At 41.3% G+C, this 18,102-nt stretch overlaps 1 protein-coding gene across 2 annotated transcripts in view; it reads right to left on the reverse strand.

Annotated features, from left to right (window-relative positions):
* Positions 1-18,102, reverse strand: part of LOC103107789 (phospholipid-transporting ATPase ABCA3-like) — a 105,880-nt gene that overhangs the window by 15,636 nt on the left and 72,142 nt on the right. For both annotated transcript variants that reach the window (XM_060172838.1, XM_060172837.1), the window contains exons 22-26: positions 15,937-16,156; positions 9,851-10,000; positions 7,059-7,246; positions 1,205-1,345; positions 403-597 (exon numbers count right to left, since the gene is read on the reverse strand). In XM_060172838.1, coding sequence (XP_060028821.1) covers positions 403-597; positions 1,205-1,345; positions 7,059-7,246; positions 9,851-10,000; positions 15,937-16,156 — 894 coding nt within the window. The remainder of the gene's footprint in view (positions 1-402; positions 598-1,204; positions 1,346-7,058; positions 7,247-9,850; positions 10,001-15,936; positions 16,157-18,102) is intronic.

Below are 18,102 nucleotides of genomic sequence, written 5' to 3' on the forward strand. Positions count from 1 at the left end.
GAGCCGGGAGATAGTTCACCCACTGGGGCCTGGGCCTTACTATAAAGATGAAAAATTTTCAGATGTATAGTATTATAATTTGACATCTATACATAAAGAATTGTGATTCCCACCCAAAGTTTAGTTTTCATCCACCACAGCACAATTAACCACAGCAAGGTAAGTGAAACAGTTGTTCCCATCTGGCTCATTTACATACACTCAAACTTTGTTTTAGCCAGAAAAAACATTTGCCTTTCCCCAAGCTAATAAACTATGATCACTGCTGTCTTTGGAATCTGTTTCTTTTGCAAAAACAATACGTTACACCAATGCCTCAAGTTTGCAGCCCATGACCCTAATCCACTTGCAGGTTATTCCTCCCTCAGGGCACTGACTCAGTGACTAGGAACAGAGAAATACCTTGGCAAAATTTTTAGTGATGTTGATGCCATCAATTAACACAACTCCAGAGGTTGTGGGATAATCTCCAGTCAACATTTTGAATATTGTAGTTTTTCCAGCTCCATTAAATCCAAGTAATCCAAAGCACTCAGACTTTTTGACTACGAGGGAGATATCTCTTACAGCCATGACAATTGGACACTTAAAATAAACCTGAGGGGGAAAACCAGAATGTGCTCATTACCACCACAAATGCACTGTGGGCAACCACCTGTGCACAGTTTCACAAAAACTTTGTTTGTTTATTTATTTATTTATCTGAAAATAGACACCCCCATAAAATCCATTTAATTAGTAACATAGCAGGTCCTCAAATAATGTCTTCTCAGGCAACATCATTTTGTTAGAATGTTGATGAGAAACCAAAGTCCTGATCAGCACTGAACGGTAGGCCAAGGACATCATCCTAGGGACTGTTTTAGTTATCCTCTATGCTTAAGAGTTAACAGTTTCCTTGTGGTCCAGGAGGTGGCGCAGTGGCTACGGCACTAGACTCTCAAGCATGAGGTCCTGAGTTCAATCCCCCGCAGCACATGTACCAGAGTGATGTCTGGTTCTTTCTCTCTCTCTCCCCTATCTTACTCATAAATAAATAAATAAATAAAATCTTAAAAAAAAGAGTTAAGTTTCCAAGAACCTGTCTATGACATTTAGGGAGTATTGCCAATGACTACTTGATATTAGGAAGAACTGCCAATAAGTCCTTGGGAGGGACAGGGTGTGAAAACTTCGAGCAATGTTCGTCACCGAATGACTTTACCTTTTTAAGTTCTTTAACAAGCAGAGGGGGCTTCTTCAGTTTAGAAAGTAGTGCCAGGACTCTCCTCCTCTCATTTTCCACATCTTCATCAAAATTTCCCTTGGGTACATTTCTGGACACTCTATTCCTTGGCCAGATAGTCTGTTTTTTCAAGGGAGAGATCACAGGTGTGAATATACTTTAGATATCTGCTTTACACTGAGTGGCTTTTTGTTTATTTGATAGAGATAGAGAGGCAGAAGTGAAGAGTAAGAGAGGAAGGGGGAGAGGGAGAAAGACAGAGACTGAGCTTCCTTCAGTGCAGTGGGGTTCAAGCTTGAGCCTGGACCACACACATGGCAATGCAGCAGATAATCCAAGCGAGCCATTTTGCCAGTCAATGAGTGGTTTACTGAAAGCTGACCCAAGGTAGTAATCACAAATGCATCAGAAAAGGTTTCAGTAATTTCTTTCTTTCCTTTCTTTCTTTCTTTCTTTCTTTCTTTCTTTCTTTCTTTCTTTCTTTTGCTACCAGGGTTATTTCTGGGGTTCATGCATAACTCTACTATTCCTGTTCCCTCCTGCCTTTTTTTTTTCCTTTTTCTTTCCTTCTGATAGAGAATAAAGGAGGGGGAGAGGGAGAAAGAAGGAAGGGAGAGAGGGGGAGAGAGAGACAGACACACACGCCGATGCACTGCTTCACAGCTCAAAACTTCCCCACTGCAAATGGGAACTGAGGGTTGAGCCTGGGTTCTCATACACAGTAATGTGTATGCTCTACAGGGTACGTTGGAAAATTTCTTTTTTAATCATTTTTTTCTAATTTTATTTATAAAAAGGAAACACTGACAGAAATTATAGGATGAGGGGTATAACTCCACACAATCCCCACCACCAGAACCCCGTATCCTATCCCCTCCCAATAGCTTTTCTATTCTTTTTTTTTAAAAAAATATTTATTTACTCTCTTTTGTTGCTCATTTTATTGTTATAGTTATTATTGTTGTTATCGATGTCTTTGTTGGATAGGATAGAAATGGAGAGACGAGGGGAAGACAGAGAGGGGGAGAGAAAGATAAGACACCTGCAGACCTGCTTCACTGCCTGTGAAGCGACTCCCCTGCAGATGGGGAGCCGGGGGCTCGAACCGGGATCCTTACGCTGGTCCTTGTGCTTTGCGCCACTACCTGCGCTTAACCCAGTGCACTATTGTTCGACTAGCTTTCCTATTCTTTATCCCTCTGGGAGTATGGACCCAGGGGTGCATTTTAATCACTTTTATTGGAGCTTATATAATTCAGTTATTGACACGAGTACAATCTCTCATCTCTCTGTGAAAGTTCTCCACAGGGGCTGGGTGGTGGTGCACCTGCTTGATGAGCACACATTACAAAGTTCAAAGACTCCGGTTTGAGCCCCCAGTCTCCACTTGCAGGAGGAAAGCTTTGCGAGTGGTGAAGCAGTGCTGCTGGTGTCTCTCTTTCTCTTGCTCTCCCTCCATTCCCTATTTCTGGCTATCTCTATCCAATAAATAAATATAATAATAAAAATTAAGCTCTCTGTAGAACACTCTCACCCACACCTTAGGTCCTTTTTCATCATCACGCAACAGGACCCCATGCTTCTCTTCACCCTCTCCTTTCCCAGAGTCCTTTGCTTTGGTGCAATACACTCCACCCAGTCCAAGTTTCACTGTTTTCCCTTTCTGTCCTTATTTCTTAAGTTCCACCTGTAAGTGAGATGATTTGCTATTTGTCCTTCCCTTTTTGGCTTATCACTTAACACAATGCCTTCAAGTTCTACTAAAGATGAGGTAAAGGAGAGGACTTCATCAATTTTAACAGCTGAGTAGTACTCCACTGTATATAGAGAACTACTTTCTTATCCACTTATCTATTGTTGGACATCTGTGTTGCTTCCAAGTTTTGGCTATTATGAATTGTAGTGCTATGAACATAGGTGTATACAGATCTCTTCAATAGTGGTTTTGTTTCCTTTGGGTAAATCACCAGGAGAGAACTATTCCTGGGTCATAGGGTAGGCCCATTTCTAGTGTTCTGAGAAATCTCCAGATTGTTTTCCACAAAGTTTGGACCAATTTGCATTCCCACTAGGTCCTTCTTCCTCTACATCCTCACCAACATTTGTTGTTACTCTCCTTTTTAATGGATGGTGTTCTTATGGGTATAAAGTTGTATATCATTGTTGTCTTTATTTGCATTTCTCTGGTACATCAGTGACTTTGAGTACTTTCTTATATGCCTGTTGTCCTTCTAGATCTCTTCCTCAGTGACATTTCTTTGTCTCATTTTTTAATGGGGTTATTTTCTGTTGTTTAGTGAACTCTTTATATATTTTGATTAGTTTTTTAAAAACACTTTATTAATGATTTACAAAATTATAACAGGGGTATAATTCCACATCATTCCTACTACCAGAGTGTGCCCCCACCCTCCTCCAGTGGAAACTGCTATATTTTCTCCCAAGGTCATAGATATGGGTTGAATAGATAGCCCATTTTTATTCACTTCTGCAGCCCTGCCTTCACTTCCTTTCTAAGTCACCTATAGCTACTACTTCTGAATGTCATTTCTTTTTCATTTTACTTCTTAGATAAGAGAAACAGTACCTGACATCCTCTGGTGTTTTTCAGATTCTCTTCCTTTTCAGTGATGGTATAAAAACAAAGATTCCTGGTGACTTATGTTCCAGGTCCCGGTGGAATTGGGGTTCAGAACCCACTGGTTGTCATCTCCTAACATTTTCCCCTCCTGGGGCTATGGAACAAAAAAGGTAGGAGTTCTGGCTTTCGTATTTACTTCTCCACTGGACATAGACATTGGTCAGTTGATCCATATTTGCAGGAGGTTCCAGAAATAGTCCCAGGGGTCCCCTCTGAGGATGGGGCCCCTGAAGGGTGAGATTGTGATTTGCTGTCCTGAGGTGACTTCTGAGACACCCAAGCCTGAGGAGGCCATTCCTGTCCCTTTTAAGTCTGGAATACTCGAGGGAAAATGTATTCTGGTGGAGTGATGGAGCCCAGGTTCTAGAGGGTTCTGCAAATGTGTGTGTGTGTGTGTGTGTGTGTGTGTGTGTGTGTGTGTGTTGTCAGAAACTAGCTCATGGGGGTCAGGTCTGCAGGTGTCTATCTTTCTCTCCCTCTTTCTCAATTTCCCTCTCTCAGTTTCTCTGTCCTTTCCAACAACAACAACAACAGCAACAACAATGGAAAAAAGATGGCCGCCAGGAGCAGTGAATTTGTGGTGAAGGCACTGAGCCACATAGACAACACTGGATTGTAGATTACTATCTGTAGATTACTTCCTGTGCCCATGATATTTTGAAAGAGCTTGAAGAGTACTGACACTAGTTCTTCCTGAGACGTTTTATAAAATTTGTTTGTAAAACCACATGAGCCTGGATTTTTGTTGTTGGGAAGACTTTTGATGACTTTTAATTTATTTATTTATTTATTCCCTTTTGTTGCCCTTGTTGTTTTATTGTTGTAGTTATTATTGTTGTAGTCATTGTTGGACAGGACAGAGAGAAATGGAGAGAGGAGGGGAAGACAGAGAGGAGGAGAGAAAGATAAGACACCTGCAGACCTGCTTCACCGCCTGTGAAGCGACTTCCCTGCAGGTGGGGATCCGGGGTTCGAACCGGGATCCTTATGCTGGTCCTTGTGCTTTGCGCCACCTGCGCTTAACCTGCTGCGCTACAGCCCGACTCCCGACTTTTAATTTTTATGGTTGTCACTGGTCTATTCATGTTTCCTAGTTCTTCTTGCTTCAGGCTTGGGAGGTTGTATGCTTCCAAAAACATTTCTAGTTTCTCTGGTTCAGTGGTATATAGTTGTTTGTAGATGCCTTGCATGATACTTTGGATTATTTCTATGGTGTCTGTTGTAATACTATTTTAACCTTTTCAGAGAACCAGCACTTGGATTCATTGATCTTTTGTGTTTTTTAAAAAATATTTATTCACTTTTGTTGCCCTTTTTTTAAACTGTTGTGGTTATTATTGTTGTTATCGTTTGTTGTTGGACAGGACAGAGAGAAATAGAGAGATGGGGAAGACTGAGAGGGGGAGAGAAAGATAGACACCTGCAGACCTGCTTCACTGCTTGTGAAGTGACTCCCCTGCAGGTGGGGAGCCGGGGGTTCAAACTGGGATCCTTACGCCGGTCCTTGCACTTTGTACCATGTGTGCTTAACCCACTGTGCTACCATCCAACTCCCTGATCTTTTGTGTTTTTGATGTCATTAATCTCTGCGCTATTTTATTATTATTATTATTTTGTTCCCTCTGCTTCCTTTGATCTTCTGCACTCCTTCAAACCTGACTGAAAATGTACTAGGACAGAGTATTCTTGTGTGAATACCTTTTTCACTCAAAGCTGTGAGTATGTTCTGCCAGTCTTTTCTAGTTTCTAGAGTTTCATTTCAGAAATCAACTGATTGGTCTTATTGATGAATATAGTACAATATGCATCAAAGAGTTGTGGAAATATACTTCTAAAACACTGAGTTATCTTCAAACCAAAATAATATATTTTAAAATATATTAGAGGCTCACCCAGTTAAGTGCACATATTACCACACACAAGGACTCAAATCCAAGCTCCCACTCTCTGCCTGCAGGGAGGTGCTTCACAACTGGTGAAGCAGGTCTGCAGGTGTCTTTCTCCGTCTCTCTTTTGCCTCATAATTTCTGTCCTGTCCAATAAAATTGAAAGGAATAAAAGGTGGGGGAGAGGGATGGCTGCTGGGAGTGGTGGATTTGTAGTGCCAGCATTGGTGGCCAGTAAACAAACAATCAAAAAACCCAATTTTTTCAGACTATATACATAAAGGTATATATATATATATGTGTGTGTGTGTGTATAGTTTTTTTTTTTTTAAAGAAGACTGAATCAATAAAATAGCTCAGCTGGATAGTGTGCTGCTTTGCCATGTGCTCAACTCAGGTCTGAACCCCAGCTCCCACCACACTGGAGAAAATTTGGTACTATGGAGGCTTTCCATTTCTCCCTATTTCTCTGTCTCTAGCTCTATCAAAACAAGTCAGCCTGGAGCTGTAAAGCCTCAGTGACAAAAAAAGATAGACTCAAAGAAAGACAGAGAGAGGGAGAGAGGTGGGAGGGAGGGAGGGAGGGAGGGAGGGAGAGAGAGAGAGAGGGAAAGGGAGTGTGAGAGAGGGAGAGAGAGAGAGGGAAGGAGAGAGAGAGGAAGAGGGGGAGGGAGAGGGAGAGAGATATTACACCAAGACAAATAATTTTTGTCTCAAGAGATAGACCTGGGTGTACTGCACCAAAGTAAAAGGCTCTGGGGGAGGGAGGAGGGAGAAGGAGGGAGGAGAGGAAGAAAACTTTGGGAACCTGGTATATAATGAAGTTGTATGCAGATGTCAGTGACTGCACTGTAAAACACTAACCCCCTCAATAAAAAGAAGAGAGACAGACTTGTAGGGATCAATTACTGAATGAATCAACTATTAAAGATAAAATTTTTCAATCCTCAGTAAAGCAGATTATTTCAAATTATGAAAGCTAGGTTAAAATTAGTAAGTTTTAAAGAATTCTTAAAATTCTACAAAATTTTAAAGACATTGATTCCATAACTACAAACAAATACATCTTGAAGGCAGTGCTTTCTATCACAGTAAATTCATTACAAAATTATTAATCTATTGGCAAAGGATTGAAAGATTAGAATATGAATCCCAAACTAAGATGAAAAAATCGTGATTTAACTTGCTAGTCTTAGTCAAATATTGAATAATATTTTCATTATTGAGTAACAGAAGAATTGTGAATTCATACATTCTGGTCTAGTGTTGTTTCCTTTGAGTTTTATCCAAATTTTATACTACTCACCTTCTTGCTTTTCTTGAGCATGCTGTAGACTTTAGATATAATTTTATGAAAGACAAAATTTTTCAGGTTCCAGAGTGTACTCTCCAAACACATAAGCAAAAGGAGATAGAATAAACCAGTGGTGAACAATGCAATTAAGAACTTTGCGATTCCATGTTCCTCAAAAGTATAGACACTTCCCTCAACAACTGAAAATAATAAAAGAGGTAGCCTCACTTTAAAGACTGATACAAAATTAAAGATGGTGCCAAATGTTAGGAAATACAGGAGCAAAATGCATTTCAATGGATGGATATCTAGACTACTTTTATTATTTTTTTATTGGGAGGCTAATGGTTTACAGTACAGTTGTTGGCACATGGATATAATTTCTCGTCACACCAAGATAGGCGTCTGTAAAACACTCTTACCCCAAAATTAGGGCCATCATTCATTGTGTACCAGGACCTGAAATCCCCCACTCTTTTCAACCCTCTCTCTGTCCTCCTTTCCCAGAGTCCTTTGCTTTGGTGCAATACACTAAACCAGTCCAAGTTTTACTTTATGTTTCTCCTTTCTGTTTTTGTTTCTTAAGTTATTGGAGAAAGCTACTATGAATGATGCCGCCGTGAGTATTTGTGTTCAAGGTTTTGCTTAGATATTTCCTTTAATTTCTTTCATTTATTTACCTCCAGGGTTATTGCTGGGGCTCGAATCCACTGCTCCTAGCAGCCGTCTGTCTTTCAGTTTATTGGATAGAACAGAGAGAAGTTGAGAGAGGAGGGGGAGGTAGAGAGGGAGAGAGAAAGATAGTCACCTTCAGAACTGCTTCATCACTTGTGAAGAGACCACCCCCCTGCAGGTGGGGAGCTGGGGGCTCGAACCTGGATCCTTGCACAGGTCCTTGTACTTAGTACTATGTATGCTTAAACCGGTGCACCACTACCCAGCCCCTGCTTTAATTTCTTTTAGGTATGTATTCAAGAGTGGGATTGTTGGGTCATATGGCAATTTTATGTTTAATATTTTGAGAAACCACCAATATAGTAGGGCAAAAATTCTCTATATCCTCACCAAACCTTTGATACTTTTCATTTTTTAAAAAATCATAGTCAACCATGTGAATATAAAGTGGCATCTTGTGATTTCGCTGTGCATTTTCTCCACTGACTAATGTTGATGAGTATTTGTTGATGTGCTTGTAGGCTATTTGTGTATCTTTGGAGATATGTACATTAAACTTCTTCGTCCACTTTTAAAATTGGGTTGTTGTCAAAATATAACAGGCTTTTTGTTTGTTTGTTTGCTTGTTTTTATGGAGTTGCATATGAGTTATTTCAGCTCTCCAGGCTGCTTTTTCATGGAGAGGGAGAGAAAAAGGGAGAGGGAGAAGGAGATTGGACTTCATCAACATTCAAAATCTGCATGCATCAAAAGACAACAAAGATATCATTAACAATTTTTGTTAACATTCAGCATCTGATGAAGAAATACATAAATGAATACATGAAATACTGTTTGGACACAGAAAAGAACTAAATGCTGAGCTATGTTTGTAGCCTGGGTAAATCTTAATAATATTGCAGATGAAATAAAGCAATTGGAAAATGAATCTGTGTATGTGAAAATATCCAGAAATAGATTTATTAGTGGATGCCTGTGTTGGTCATCTTGATGAAGAATGACTGTAGACAGATATAAGGGATATCTTTCAGATGATGGAACTATTTTAACATTGGTGGTGTCGGGATCACACAACATTACATGCTCTGAGTAAATGAGTACATAAATATGATTAAAATTTGTGATGAACATAACAAAGGATTTGCTTATTTTTTATAAGACAGAGTGAGATTTGTGGCATTTGGTTCAGGAATGGATTACACACACAGACACACACACAGACACACACACACAGACACACACACACAGACACACACACACACACACACACACACACACAGAGTAAATGTTTGCCATTTCTGTATAAGTGCCGCGCACTAACCGATTGCGCCACTGGAGCTCCTATGTTTGCCATTTCTTAAGTGTTGGACTTAATATGAAATATGAAACTAGCCTAAAATATGGAGGATTTAAGAGAATACCCTTATTTTCTCCTGGTTGTGAGTTTTAAAAAAATAATCTGTGTGACACTTAAAGGTTACTGCCCCTATTTAGTAAGGAGTTCAATTTTCTGATTTATAAAATTGAGTTTCTAGTAGCTAGCTTCTAGGTGCTGTAAAAAAAAATCACAACACAGTGATTAGTAGTAAATCTCATTATAAAGCTAGTGGTGACTCCATGAAACATATTTTGGATTTTATTTTATCCCAGTCTATGAAAATAACATTCTCTTCACAACAGAAAAGCACTCAAAATAGTAATGTTTCCATCAGAGAGAGCATTTTCTTATTTTTCACAATCTAAGTTAAGATGTGGAAGTCTAGAAATGAACAGGTTTTTTTTTTTTCCCCCTCCAGGGTTATCGCTGAGGCTTGGTACCTGCACCATAAATTTACTGCTCCTGGAGGTCATTTTTTCCATTTTTGTTGCCCTTGTTGTTGGATAGGACAGAGAGAAATCGAGAGAGGAGGGGAAGACAGATGGTGGAGAGAAAGACAGACACCTGCAGACCTGCTTCACTGCTTGTGAAATGACCTCCCTGCAGGGGGGAGCCAGAGGGCTCAAACCAGGATCCTTGCGCTGTTGTTCCTTGCCCCTCACACTATGTGTGCTTGCCCCGCTGCGTTACCACTTGGCCCCCAAACAGGTTGTTTTTAAGGTCCTTGGGGGAACCCAAGTCAGATACTCACATGATTTACTGCAGTTTAGTATTTTCTTGGCACAGTGTGTCTTTAACTCATAGTCATTAAATAATTTGCCGATACTCATTGCAAAGTTGTAATTAGGAAGCATCATTAATAGATGAGATATGGATAATTCTTTTTCATAGAACAAAAAAGCTGTGATTTAAAAGACAGATTAAAGAAAAAGTAGTGAGCCTCCCATTAACAGCAAATTTACCAGAGCTGATTAAATTGTTCTTCGAGAACTGCCAACCTAGCACACAATTTCTGAAAACACACATTAGTAAACCACTGTTCATCTTAATTACTTTCAGAGGGGAAGCTGTTTGTAAACAGTATTTACCTAGAATTTGTCCTCATCTTTCCCTGTTTTCCCTCCAGGGTTATAGCTGGAGCTTGGTGCCAGCATTATGAATCTACCACTCCTGGTGGCCACCAACCCCCATTTTACTCGATAGGGCAGAAAGAAATTGAGAGGAGGGAGAGATAGAGAGGGAGAGAAAAAAAATAGACATTTGCAGACCTGTTTCACCACTTAATTCACGTGGGGAGTGGAGGGCTCAAGCCTGCCTGGGCCCTGTCCTCTTCTCTCTTTATTTGTGGTTCTGCTATGAAGATCCCTAACTTGGGGCTAGAAGAAATCTCAGTGGGTAGAGCACATGCCTTTAAAAAGCACCAGGTCCTGAGTTTGATCCCCAGCATCCCATGGGAGGATCATGGACAACGGTGGGTGAGCTCTATGGATGGTGGAGCAATGTGCTTGTCTCTCTTCTCTGTCTCACATATCTGTCTCTTCATCACCTCTCTTTCTTTTTCTCAGGTTATGATTCCAGTTTTAAAATGATGGGTCAAGTAGGCTGCTCAGTGGTATTGAGCATATTAATTCCTTGGTTCTTTTCCTGGTGATAAATACATATATTCTGTTTCAGTTTGGCCCAAGAATTCTCTTCTCTGCTTCTCATGAAGTCTACAAAATGGAAAAAATCATGGGCTTCTGGATTTCTCTGTTGTTGACCTCTATGTTCTGAAATCTCTCACTAGATCAATGATATGTTCTCAAAAGTTACAGACTATTTCACCCAAGATGCATTGCTTTAAATGGAAAGGCAATTCACTGTATTTAGCTCTCCACCCTTCTGAGCTTAGAAGTACCCCCTGAATTTCTCACTCCAAGTCCAAAAGCCTCTGTGTCTATTTCTTCTATTTGTTCCTTCAAATCATTACTCTACCATTCTCCATTATATTTTCCACCCTAAGAGAATTATCTTTATTGATTAAGGAAGAATAGTTCTTTGCTTTCTGGTTTCTGGTTGATGTAGGCCCAATGGGAAGCCTGACTGGAGACAGGGAGATCTCCCTACTATGCTTACTTTGTGAAAATGCATCAAGCTGATGGGGTTTACAGTCAACAATATTTATACACTTGTCCCGTATTTGGGAGCTACTCTCTTCCCTGATCCAGCTTTCTAGTCCTATTTCCAGCCATGACATCATCTCCCCAGACAATAACTTGGGTCCACCTGCATATCAAATGTCAGGCTCAGGCAAAAACTAGTATAGTCATGGGCCCTTTGGAATGTACCTAAAATAGGCCTACTAGCTGTTTCCAAAATGGAGACCCCAAATCTTCATCTGTAATATTCCAGTCTTTAGGTTCATTAGTCAACAATTTATATGACTTTATATGTTAACTCTTCTTTCAGACACCAGGTTCCAGATGCTAACATGATGCCAACTGGACTTTCCTGGGCAGATGACCCCACCAATGTGCCCTGGAGCCCTGCTTTCCTAGAGCCCTGCCCCACAGGGAAAGAGAGAGGCAGGCTGGGAGTATGGATCGGCCTGTCAATGCCCATGTTCAGCGGGGAAGCAATTACAGAAGCCAGACCTTCCACTTTCTGCACCCCATAATGACCCTGGGTCCATACTCCCAAAGGGTTAAAGAATAGAAAAGCCTCCTTCTTCCATTTAATACTTTGGGCCCCCTTATCAAAGATTAGATGTCCATAGGTGTGGGGGTTTAGACCTGGGCTTTCAATTCTGTTTCACTGGTCTGTGTGCCTATTTTTGTTCTAGTACCAGGCTGTTTTGATGATGATGGCATTATAATATAGTTTGAGATCTGGCAGTGTGATGCCTCCATTTCTGTTTCTTTTCCTCAAGATGGTTTTGGCAATTCTAGGTGTTTTCTGGTTCCAGATAAATGAATGTAGTTTTTGTTCTATTTTCTTAAAGAAGCTTGGTAGAACTTTGATGGGTATCACATTAAATTTGTATGTGGCTCTGGGGAGAATATTCATTTTGATGATATTTATTCTTCTGATCCATGAGCATGGGATGTCTTTCCATTTCTTGGTATCAGTTTCTATTTCCTTGAAGAATGACTCATAGTTTTCAGTATATAAGTCTTTTACTTCTTTGGTCAGCTTTACTCCTAGGTATTTTAGTGATTTTGTTGCAACAGTGAATGGTAGTGATTTCTGGATGTCTTCTTCAGTTTTAGTGTTTGCATAGAGAAATGCCACTGATTTTTGTATATTAAATGGAAGGAGGCTCTCTTCAATAAATGGTGCTGGGAAAACTGGGTTATCACATGCAGAAGAATGAAATTGAACCACATTATCTCACCAGAAACAAAAATCAACTCCAAATGGACCAAAGACCTGGATGTCAGACCGGAAACTATCAAATACTTAGAGGAAAACATTGGTGAAACACTTTCCCACCTAAACCTCCAGGACATCTTTGATGAAACAAACCCAATTGCAAGGAAGACTAAAGCAGAAACAAACCAATGGGACTACATCAAATTGAAAAGCTTCTGCACAGCCAAAGAAACTATCACACAAACAAAGAGACCCCTCACAGAATGGAAGAAGATCTTCACATGCCAAACATCAGACAAGAGACTAATCACCAAAATATACAGAGAACTCAGCAAACTTAGCACCAAAAAAGCAAATGACCCCATCCAAAAATGGGCAGAGGATATGAACAAGAGATTCACCTCAGAGGAGATCCAAAAGGCTAACAAACATATGAAAAACTGTTCCAGGTCGCTGATTGTCAGAGAAATGCAAATAAAGACAACATTGAGATACCACCTCACTCCTGTGAGAATGGCATACATCAAAAAGGACAGCAGCAACAAATGCTGGAGAGGCTGTGGGGACAGAGGAAGCCTTCTACACTGATGGTAGGAATGTAAATTGGTCCAACCTCTCTGGAGAGCAGTCTGGAGAACTCTCACAAGGCTAGACATAGACCTTCCATATGACCCAGTAATTCCTCTCCTGGGGATATACCCCAAGGATTCCATAATGCCCAACCAAAAAGATGTGTGTACATGTTCATAGCAGCACAATTCATAATAGCTAAAACCTGGAAGGAAACCAGGTGCCCAACAACAGATGAGTGGCTGAGAAAGCTGTGGTATATATACACAATGGAATACTATGCAGCTATTAAGAACAATGAGCCCACCTTATCTGACCCATCTTGGACAGAGCTAGAAGGAATTATGTTAAGTGAGCTAAGTCAGAAAGATAAAGATGAGTATGGGATGTCCCCACTCATCAACAGAAGTTGAGAAAGAAGAACAGAAAGGGAAACTAAAAGCAGGATCTGATTAAATCGAGAGCAGGGCACCAATGTAAAAACACTGTGGTGAAGGGGAGGGTGGCCATTGGGCTTCCTGGCACGGTGGGGGGCCAGGAGGGTGGGTGGTGGGGATGGGACACAGTTTTTTGGTGGTGGGAGTGGTGTTTATGTACAATTCTATTAAAGTATAAACATATAAACCATTATTTAATTAATATGAGAGGTGAAAAATTCATCATATGTCTAGAACTTCTTAAAACACAGACTGAGTCTTTTTAATACATAGGCTGTCTTTGATATGTTGTCTCTCCCAAAAGCCTAGCCCAGGGAGAACAGAAGCAACCGACAGCACAGCTATATACAAGATGCTGGGTACTATACCCCAAACCCTAACAAAGGGACTTTCCAAAGTTAACCCTATCACCAAATAATGTGACAATAACAATAACTATCCATTGTCTTCTTGAACCCTAAGAACAGGAACTTCACATTTCCACTATAGAGCCTATATTTTCCCCAGTCCCGGAATCTTAGGGTGGGGCCCACTTTTCTGCATGCTGCTCTCAATTCAAATCAAATAATATTGCATCCACGGATCGCAACCTAATCAAGGCAACGAGTGCCACCCCAGGATGCTTCACTTCAGACTGTGACCAGAGACTTCAGGTGTGAAATGATAACCCTTCAGCTTCATCACTTGGGTGAGACCTTTCCTTTCATAGTATTCTCTAATTCCATTCCAGGTGTTCCACTCCCCAATAAGGTCCCCAAACCTAGGTATAGTCCAGGTCCCCTGAGACAGAGCATAGGTTCACATGTGCCCATAAACTAGGGGAAAAATATATACCTGAAAGCAGAAGTACACAAGAGCATGCAGGGAATACCCCCCAACACTTCATCTGCACTATTCCAGTCTTTAGGTCCATGACTGTTCAACAATTTGTTTGGCTTTGTATGTTAACTCTCTTTTCAGCCACCAGGTTCCGGATGCCAGCAAGATGCTGACCAGAATTCCCTGGACAGACGACCCCATCAATGTGTATTGGAGCTCCGCTTACCCAGAGCCCCACCCTACTAGGGAAAGAGAGAGACAGGCTGGGAGTATGGATCGACCAGTCAATGCCCATGTTCAGCAGGGAAGCAATTACAGAAGCCAGACCTTCCACCCTCTGCAACCCACAACGACCCTGGGTCCATACTCCCAGAGAGATAGAAAATGGGAAAGCTATCAGGGGAGGGGGTGGGATATGGGAATTGTTATCGGGTTATGGGAATTGTGTGGAATTGTACCCTTCTTATTATATGGTTTTGTTAATGTCTCCTTTCTTAAATAAATAAAAAAAGAATAGAAAAGCTTCTAGAGGAGGGAATGGGATATGGAGTTCTGGTGGCAGGAACTGTGTGGAATTGTACCCCTCTTATGCTATGGTCCTGTCAGTGTTTCCATTTTATAAATAAAAGGCAATGTATCAAGCTGTACATTTTTGTGGAGAAATCTACACTTTTCTTTATGAAAGTTACACTTGAAGAGGAAGTGAAAATAAGAAACACATTTTTGAAGAGTAAGGTGTTGACTGTTTTCTATAGGGTGATGATGATGGCCATGCATGTTGCAATGAAATTTGGTTTTCTGACTCTTAAGTGAAGAACAGGATCCTAGAAAACAGAATCCAGATAGCAGAACTAACTGGTAAGGGCCAGATGGGACTAATTTACACAGTAAAAAACAGGAGACAGGAAGTTAATCATATATATATATTTCTTTTCTTTCTTTCTGGGGAATGTTATGCATGTAAAAAAAAAAGAAGCAGAAACGCAAAAAAAAAAAGATGTTAAAATTGAAAGGTTAAGTTTCAAGGGTAGGAGAGTGTGTGCAGGAAATCTTTAAAAAATTTTTTTAGTGTTTATTTTTTCTTTTGTTGCCCTTGTTGTTTTATTGTTGTAATTATTATTGTTGTTATTATTGATGTCATTGTTGGATATGACAGAGGGAAATGGAGAGAGGAGGGGAAGACAGAGAGGGGGAGAGAAAGATAGACACCCGCAGACCTGCTTCACCGCCTGTGAAGCGACTCCCCTGCAGGTCAGGAGCTGGGGGGTCGAACTGGGATCCTTACACCGGTCCCTGCACTTTAAGCCACATGCGCTTAACCTGCTGCGCTACCGCCCGACTCCCGGGAAATCTTTAATAGGAGAAAAATGCTTTCCACACTTGTATGCTACTCTTCTATTTAAAAAAATGAATTTGGAGTGGGAGTCTAGCATCTTCAGAGGACTTAGTCTCTCCCCTTTCTCTTTCTTCTCCACTTCCGACCCTCTCCCTTTTCTCTCTCAATCTCTACCTTCTACTTGCCCACTGAGTAACTATCTCCTGACTTACAAGAAGCACAGGTTTTCAGATTCTTGGAAATGCTTAGCAAATAACATTTTCCCTCACAAGCTCTTTTTACCTAACTTCTTTAATGTAAAGGGAAGTTGTGTGCAGTCCTTACCATACTGGTGTAATGTAGAGTGAAAGAAGACGCTGAAAACAGTCGTAAAGGAATTAAAGGAGACGAGCTTGATGTAGGCAGCAGTAGTGCTAGAAAACAGCAAACTTGCAAGATACATGAAAGGAACAACACACCAGCCATACAGTATAAAGATGATCATTGTATCCACAAAGCGGTAATCTGCAATAAAGGCATCCATTCTGCAGAATCCGAACACTACCTGAGACAGAATAAGAGCCAGGTGGAGGAAGTGCAATAAATCAAACTAGAGAACGCAAGTATTATCTTCATTAGAGCAGAGAACAACTCACGACTTACAATTTTTTATATTTATTTATTTTCCCTTTTTGTTGCCCTTGTTTCTTATTATTGTTGTAGTTATTATTGTTGTTGTTGATGTCGTTCTTGTTAGATAGGACAGAGAGAAATGGAGAGAGGAGGGGAAGACAGAGAGGGGGAGAGAAAGACACCTGCAGGCCTGCTTCACCGCCTGTGAAGCGACTCCCCTACAGGTGGGGAGCCAAAGGCTGGAAACAGGATCCTTACGCCTGTCCTTGTGCTTTGTGCCACGTGCGGTTAACCCGCTGTGCTACTGCCCGACTCCCGCATTTTTTTTAAACCATTACAAATTCCTGAGGGTGGGTGGTAGCACAGTGGGTTACGTGCGCATGGTGCCAAGCACAAGGACCTGCGCAAGAATCCCGGTTCGAGCCCTTGGCTGGGTCACTTCACAAGCAGTGAAGCAGGTCTGCAGGTGTCTATCTTTCCTCTCCCCCTCTGTCTTCCCCTCCTCTCTCAATTTCTCTCGGTCTTATACAACAACAACAATAGCAATAACAACAAGGGCAACAAAAATGGGGGGAAATGGCCTCCAGGAGCAGTGCATTCACAGTGCAGGCACCGAACCCCAGCGATAACCCTGGAGGTAAAAAAAGAAAAAAAATCCCAGTCCCTTAGTTTAGGAACTGAAAATAAAACTACCTCTTAATTTTATTTATTTATTTATTATTGAATAGAGACAGAGAGGAATTGAGAGGGGAGAGGGAGACAGAGAGGGAGAGAGTCAGAGAGACACCTGCATCCCTGCTTTCCCACTCCTAAAGCTATCCCCCTGCAGGTGGGGACCAGGGTCTTGAACCTGGGTCCTTACTCACTGTGATGTGTGCACTTAACTAGGTGTGCCACCATCTGGCCTCTGAAACATTTTTTAAATTAAATTATTAAAATTTTTTTATTACCTTTATTTATTTATTGGATAATGACAGCCAGAAATTGAGATGGAAAGGGGGGGAGACAGAGAGAGAGAGAGAGACAGAGAGATACCTGCAGCCCTTCTTCACCACTTGCAAAACCTTCCCCAGCAGATGGGGACTGGGGACTGGAACCTGGGTCCTTGCTGCACTGTAAATTGTGCTCTCAACCAGGTGTGCCACCACCCGGCCCCTGAAATAATCGTTTTACAGAGGGCTTTTGTGAACAGACCAACAATTCTTTCTTTCCCTTTCTTTCTTTCTTTCTTTCTTTCTTTCTTTCTTTCTTTCTTTCTTCCTTCCTTCCTTCCTTCCTTCCTTCCTTCCTTCCTTCTTTCCTTCCTTCCTTTCTTTTTTTCCTCCAGGGTTATTACTGGTGCTTGGTGCTAGCACAACAAACCCACTGCTTCTGGTGGCCACTCCCCCCCATTTTATTGGACAGGACAGAGAGAAATTGACGGGGGGGAGATAGAGAGGGGGAGAGAAAGATAGACACCTGCAGTCATGCTTCACCACTATGAAGCAACCCCCAGTAGGGGCAGGTGAGGAGCCGGGGCTTTGAACCAGGATCTTTGCACCGGTCCTTGCTCTTTGCACCATGTGCACTTAACCTGGTGCCCTACTGCCTGGGCCCCTGCTTATTTTTCTATATAGAACAACATTTCTTTTTTCCTTTCCTTTCCTCTCCTCGTTTATCTATTGATTTATTTATTAAGTTTTGCCTCCAGGGTTATCACTGGGGTTCAGCGCCTGCCCTACGAACCCACTGTTCCTGGAGGCCATTTCCCCATTTTTGTTGCCCATGTCGCTGTTACTGTTATTATTGCTGTTGCTGGATAGGACAGAGAGAAACTGAGAGAGGAGGGGAAGGAAGAGAGGGGGAGAGACACCTGCAGACATGCTTTACTGCTTGTGA

This window comes from Erinaceus europaeus, chromosome 15 (genome assembly GCF_950295315.1).
Source record: "Erinaceus europaeus chromosome 15, mEriEur2.1, whole genome shotgun sequence".
Classification (NCBI taxonomy): Eukaryota; Metazoa; Chordata; class Mammalia; order Eulipotyphla; family Erinaceidae; genus Erinaceus; species Erinaceus europaeus.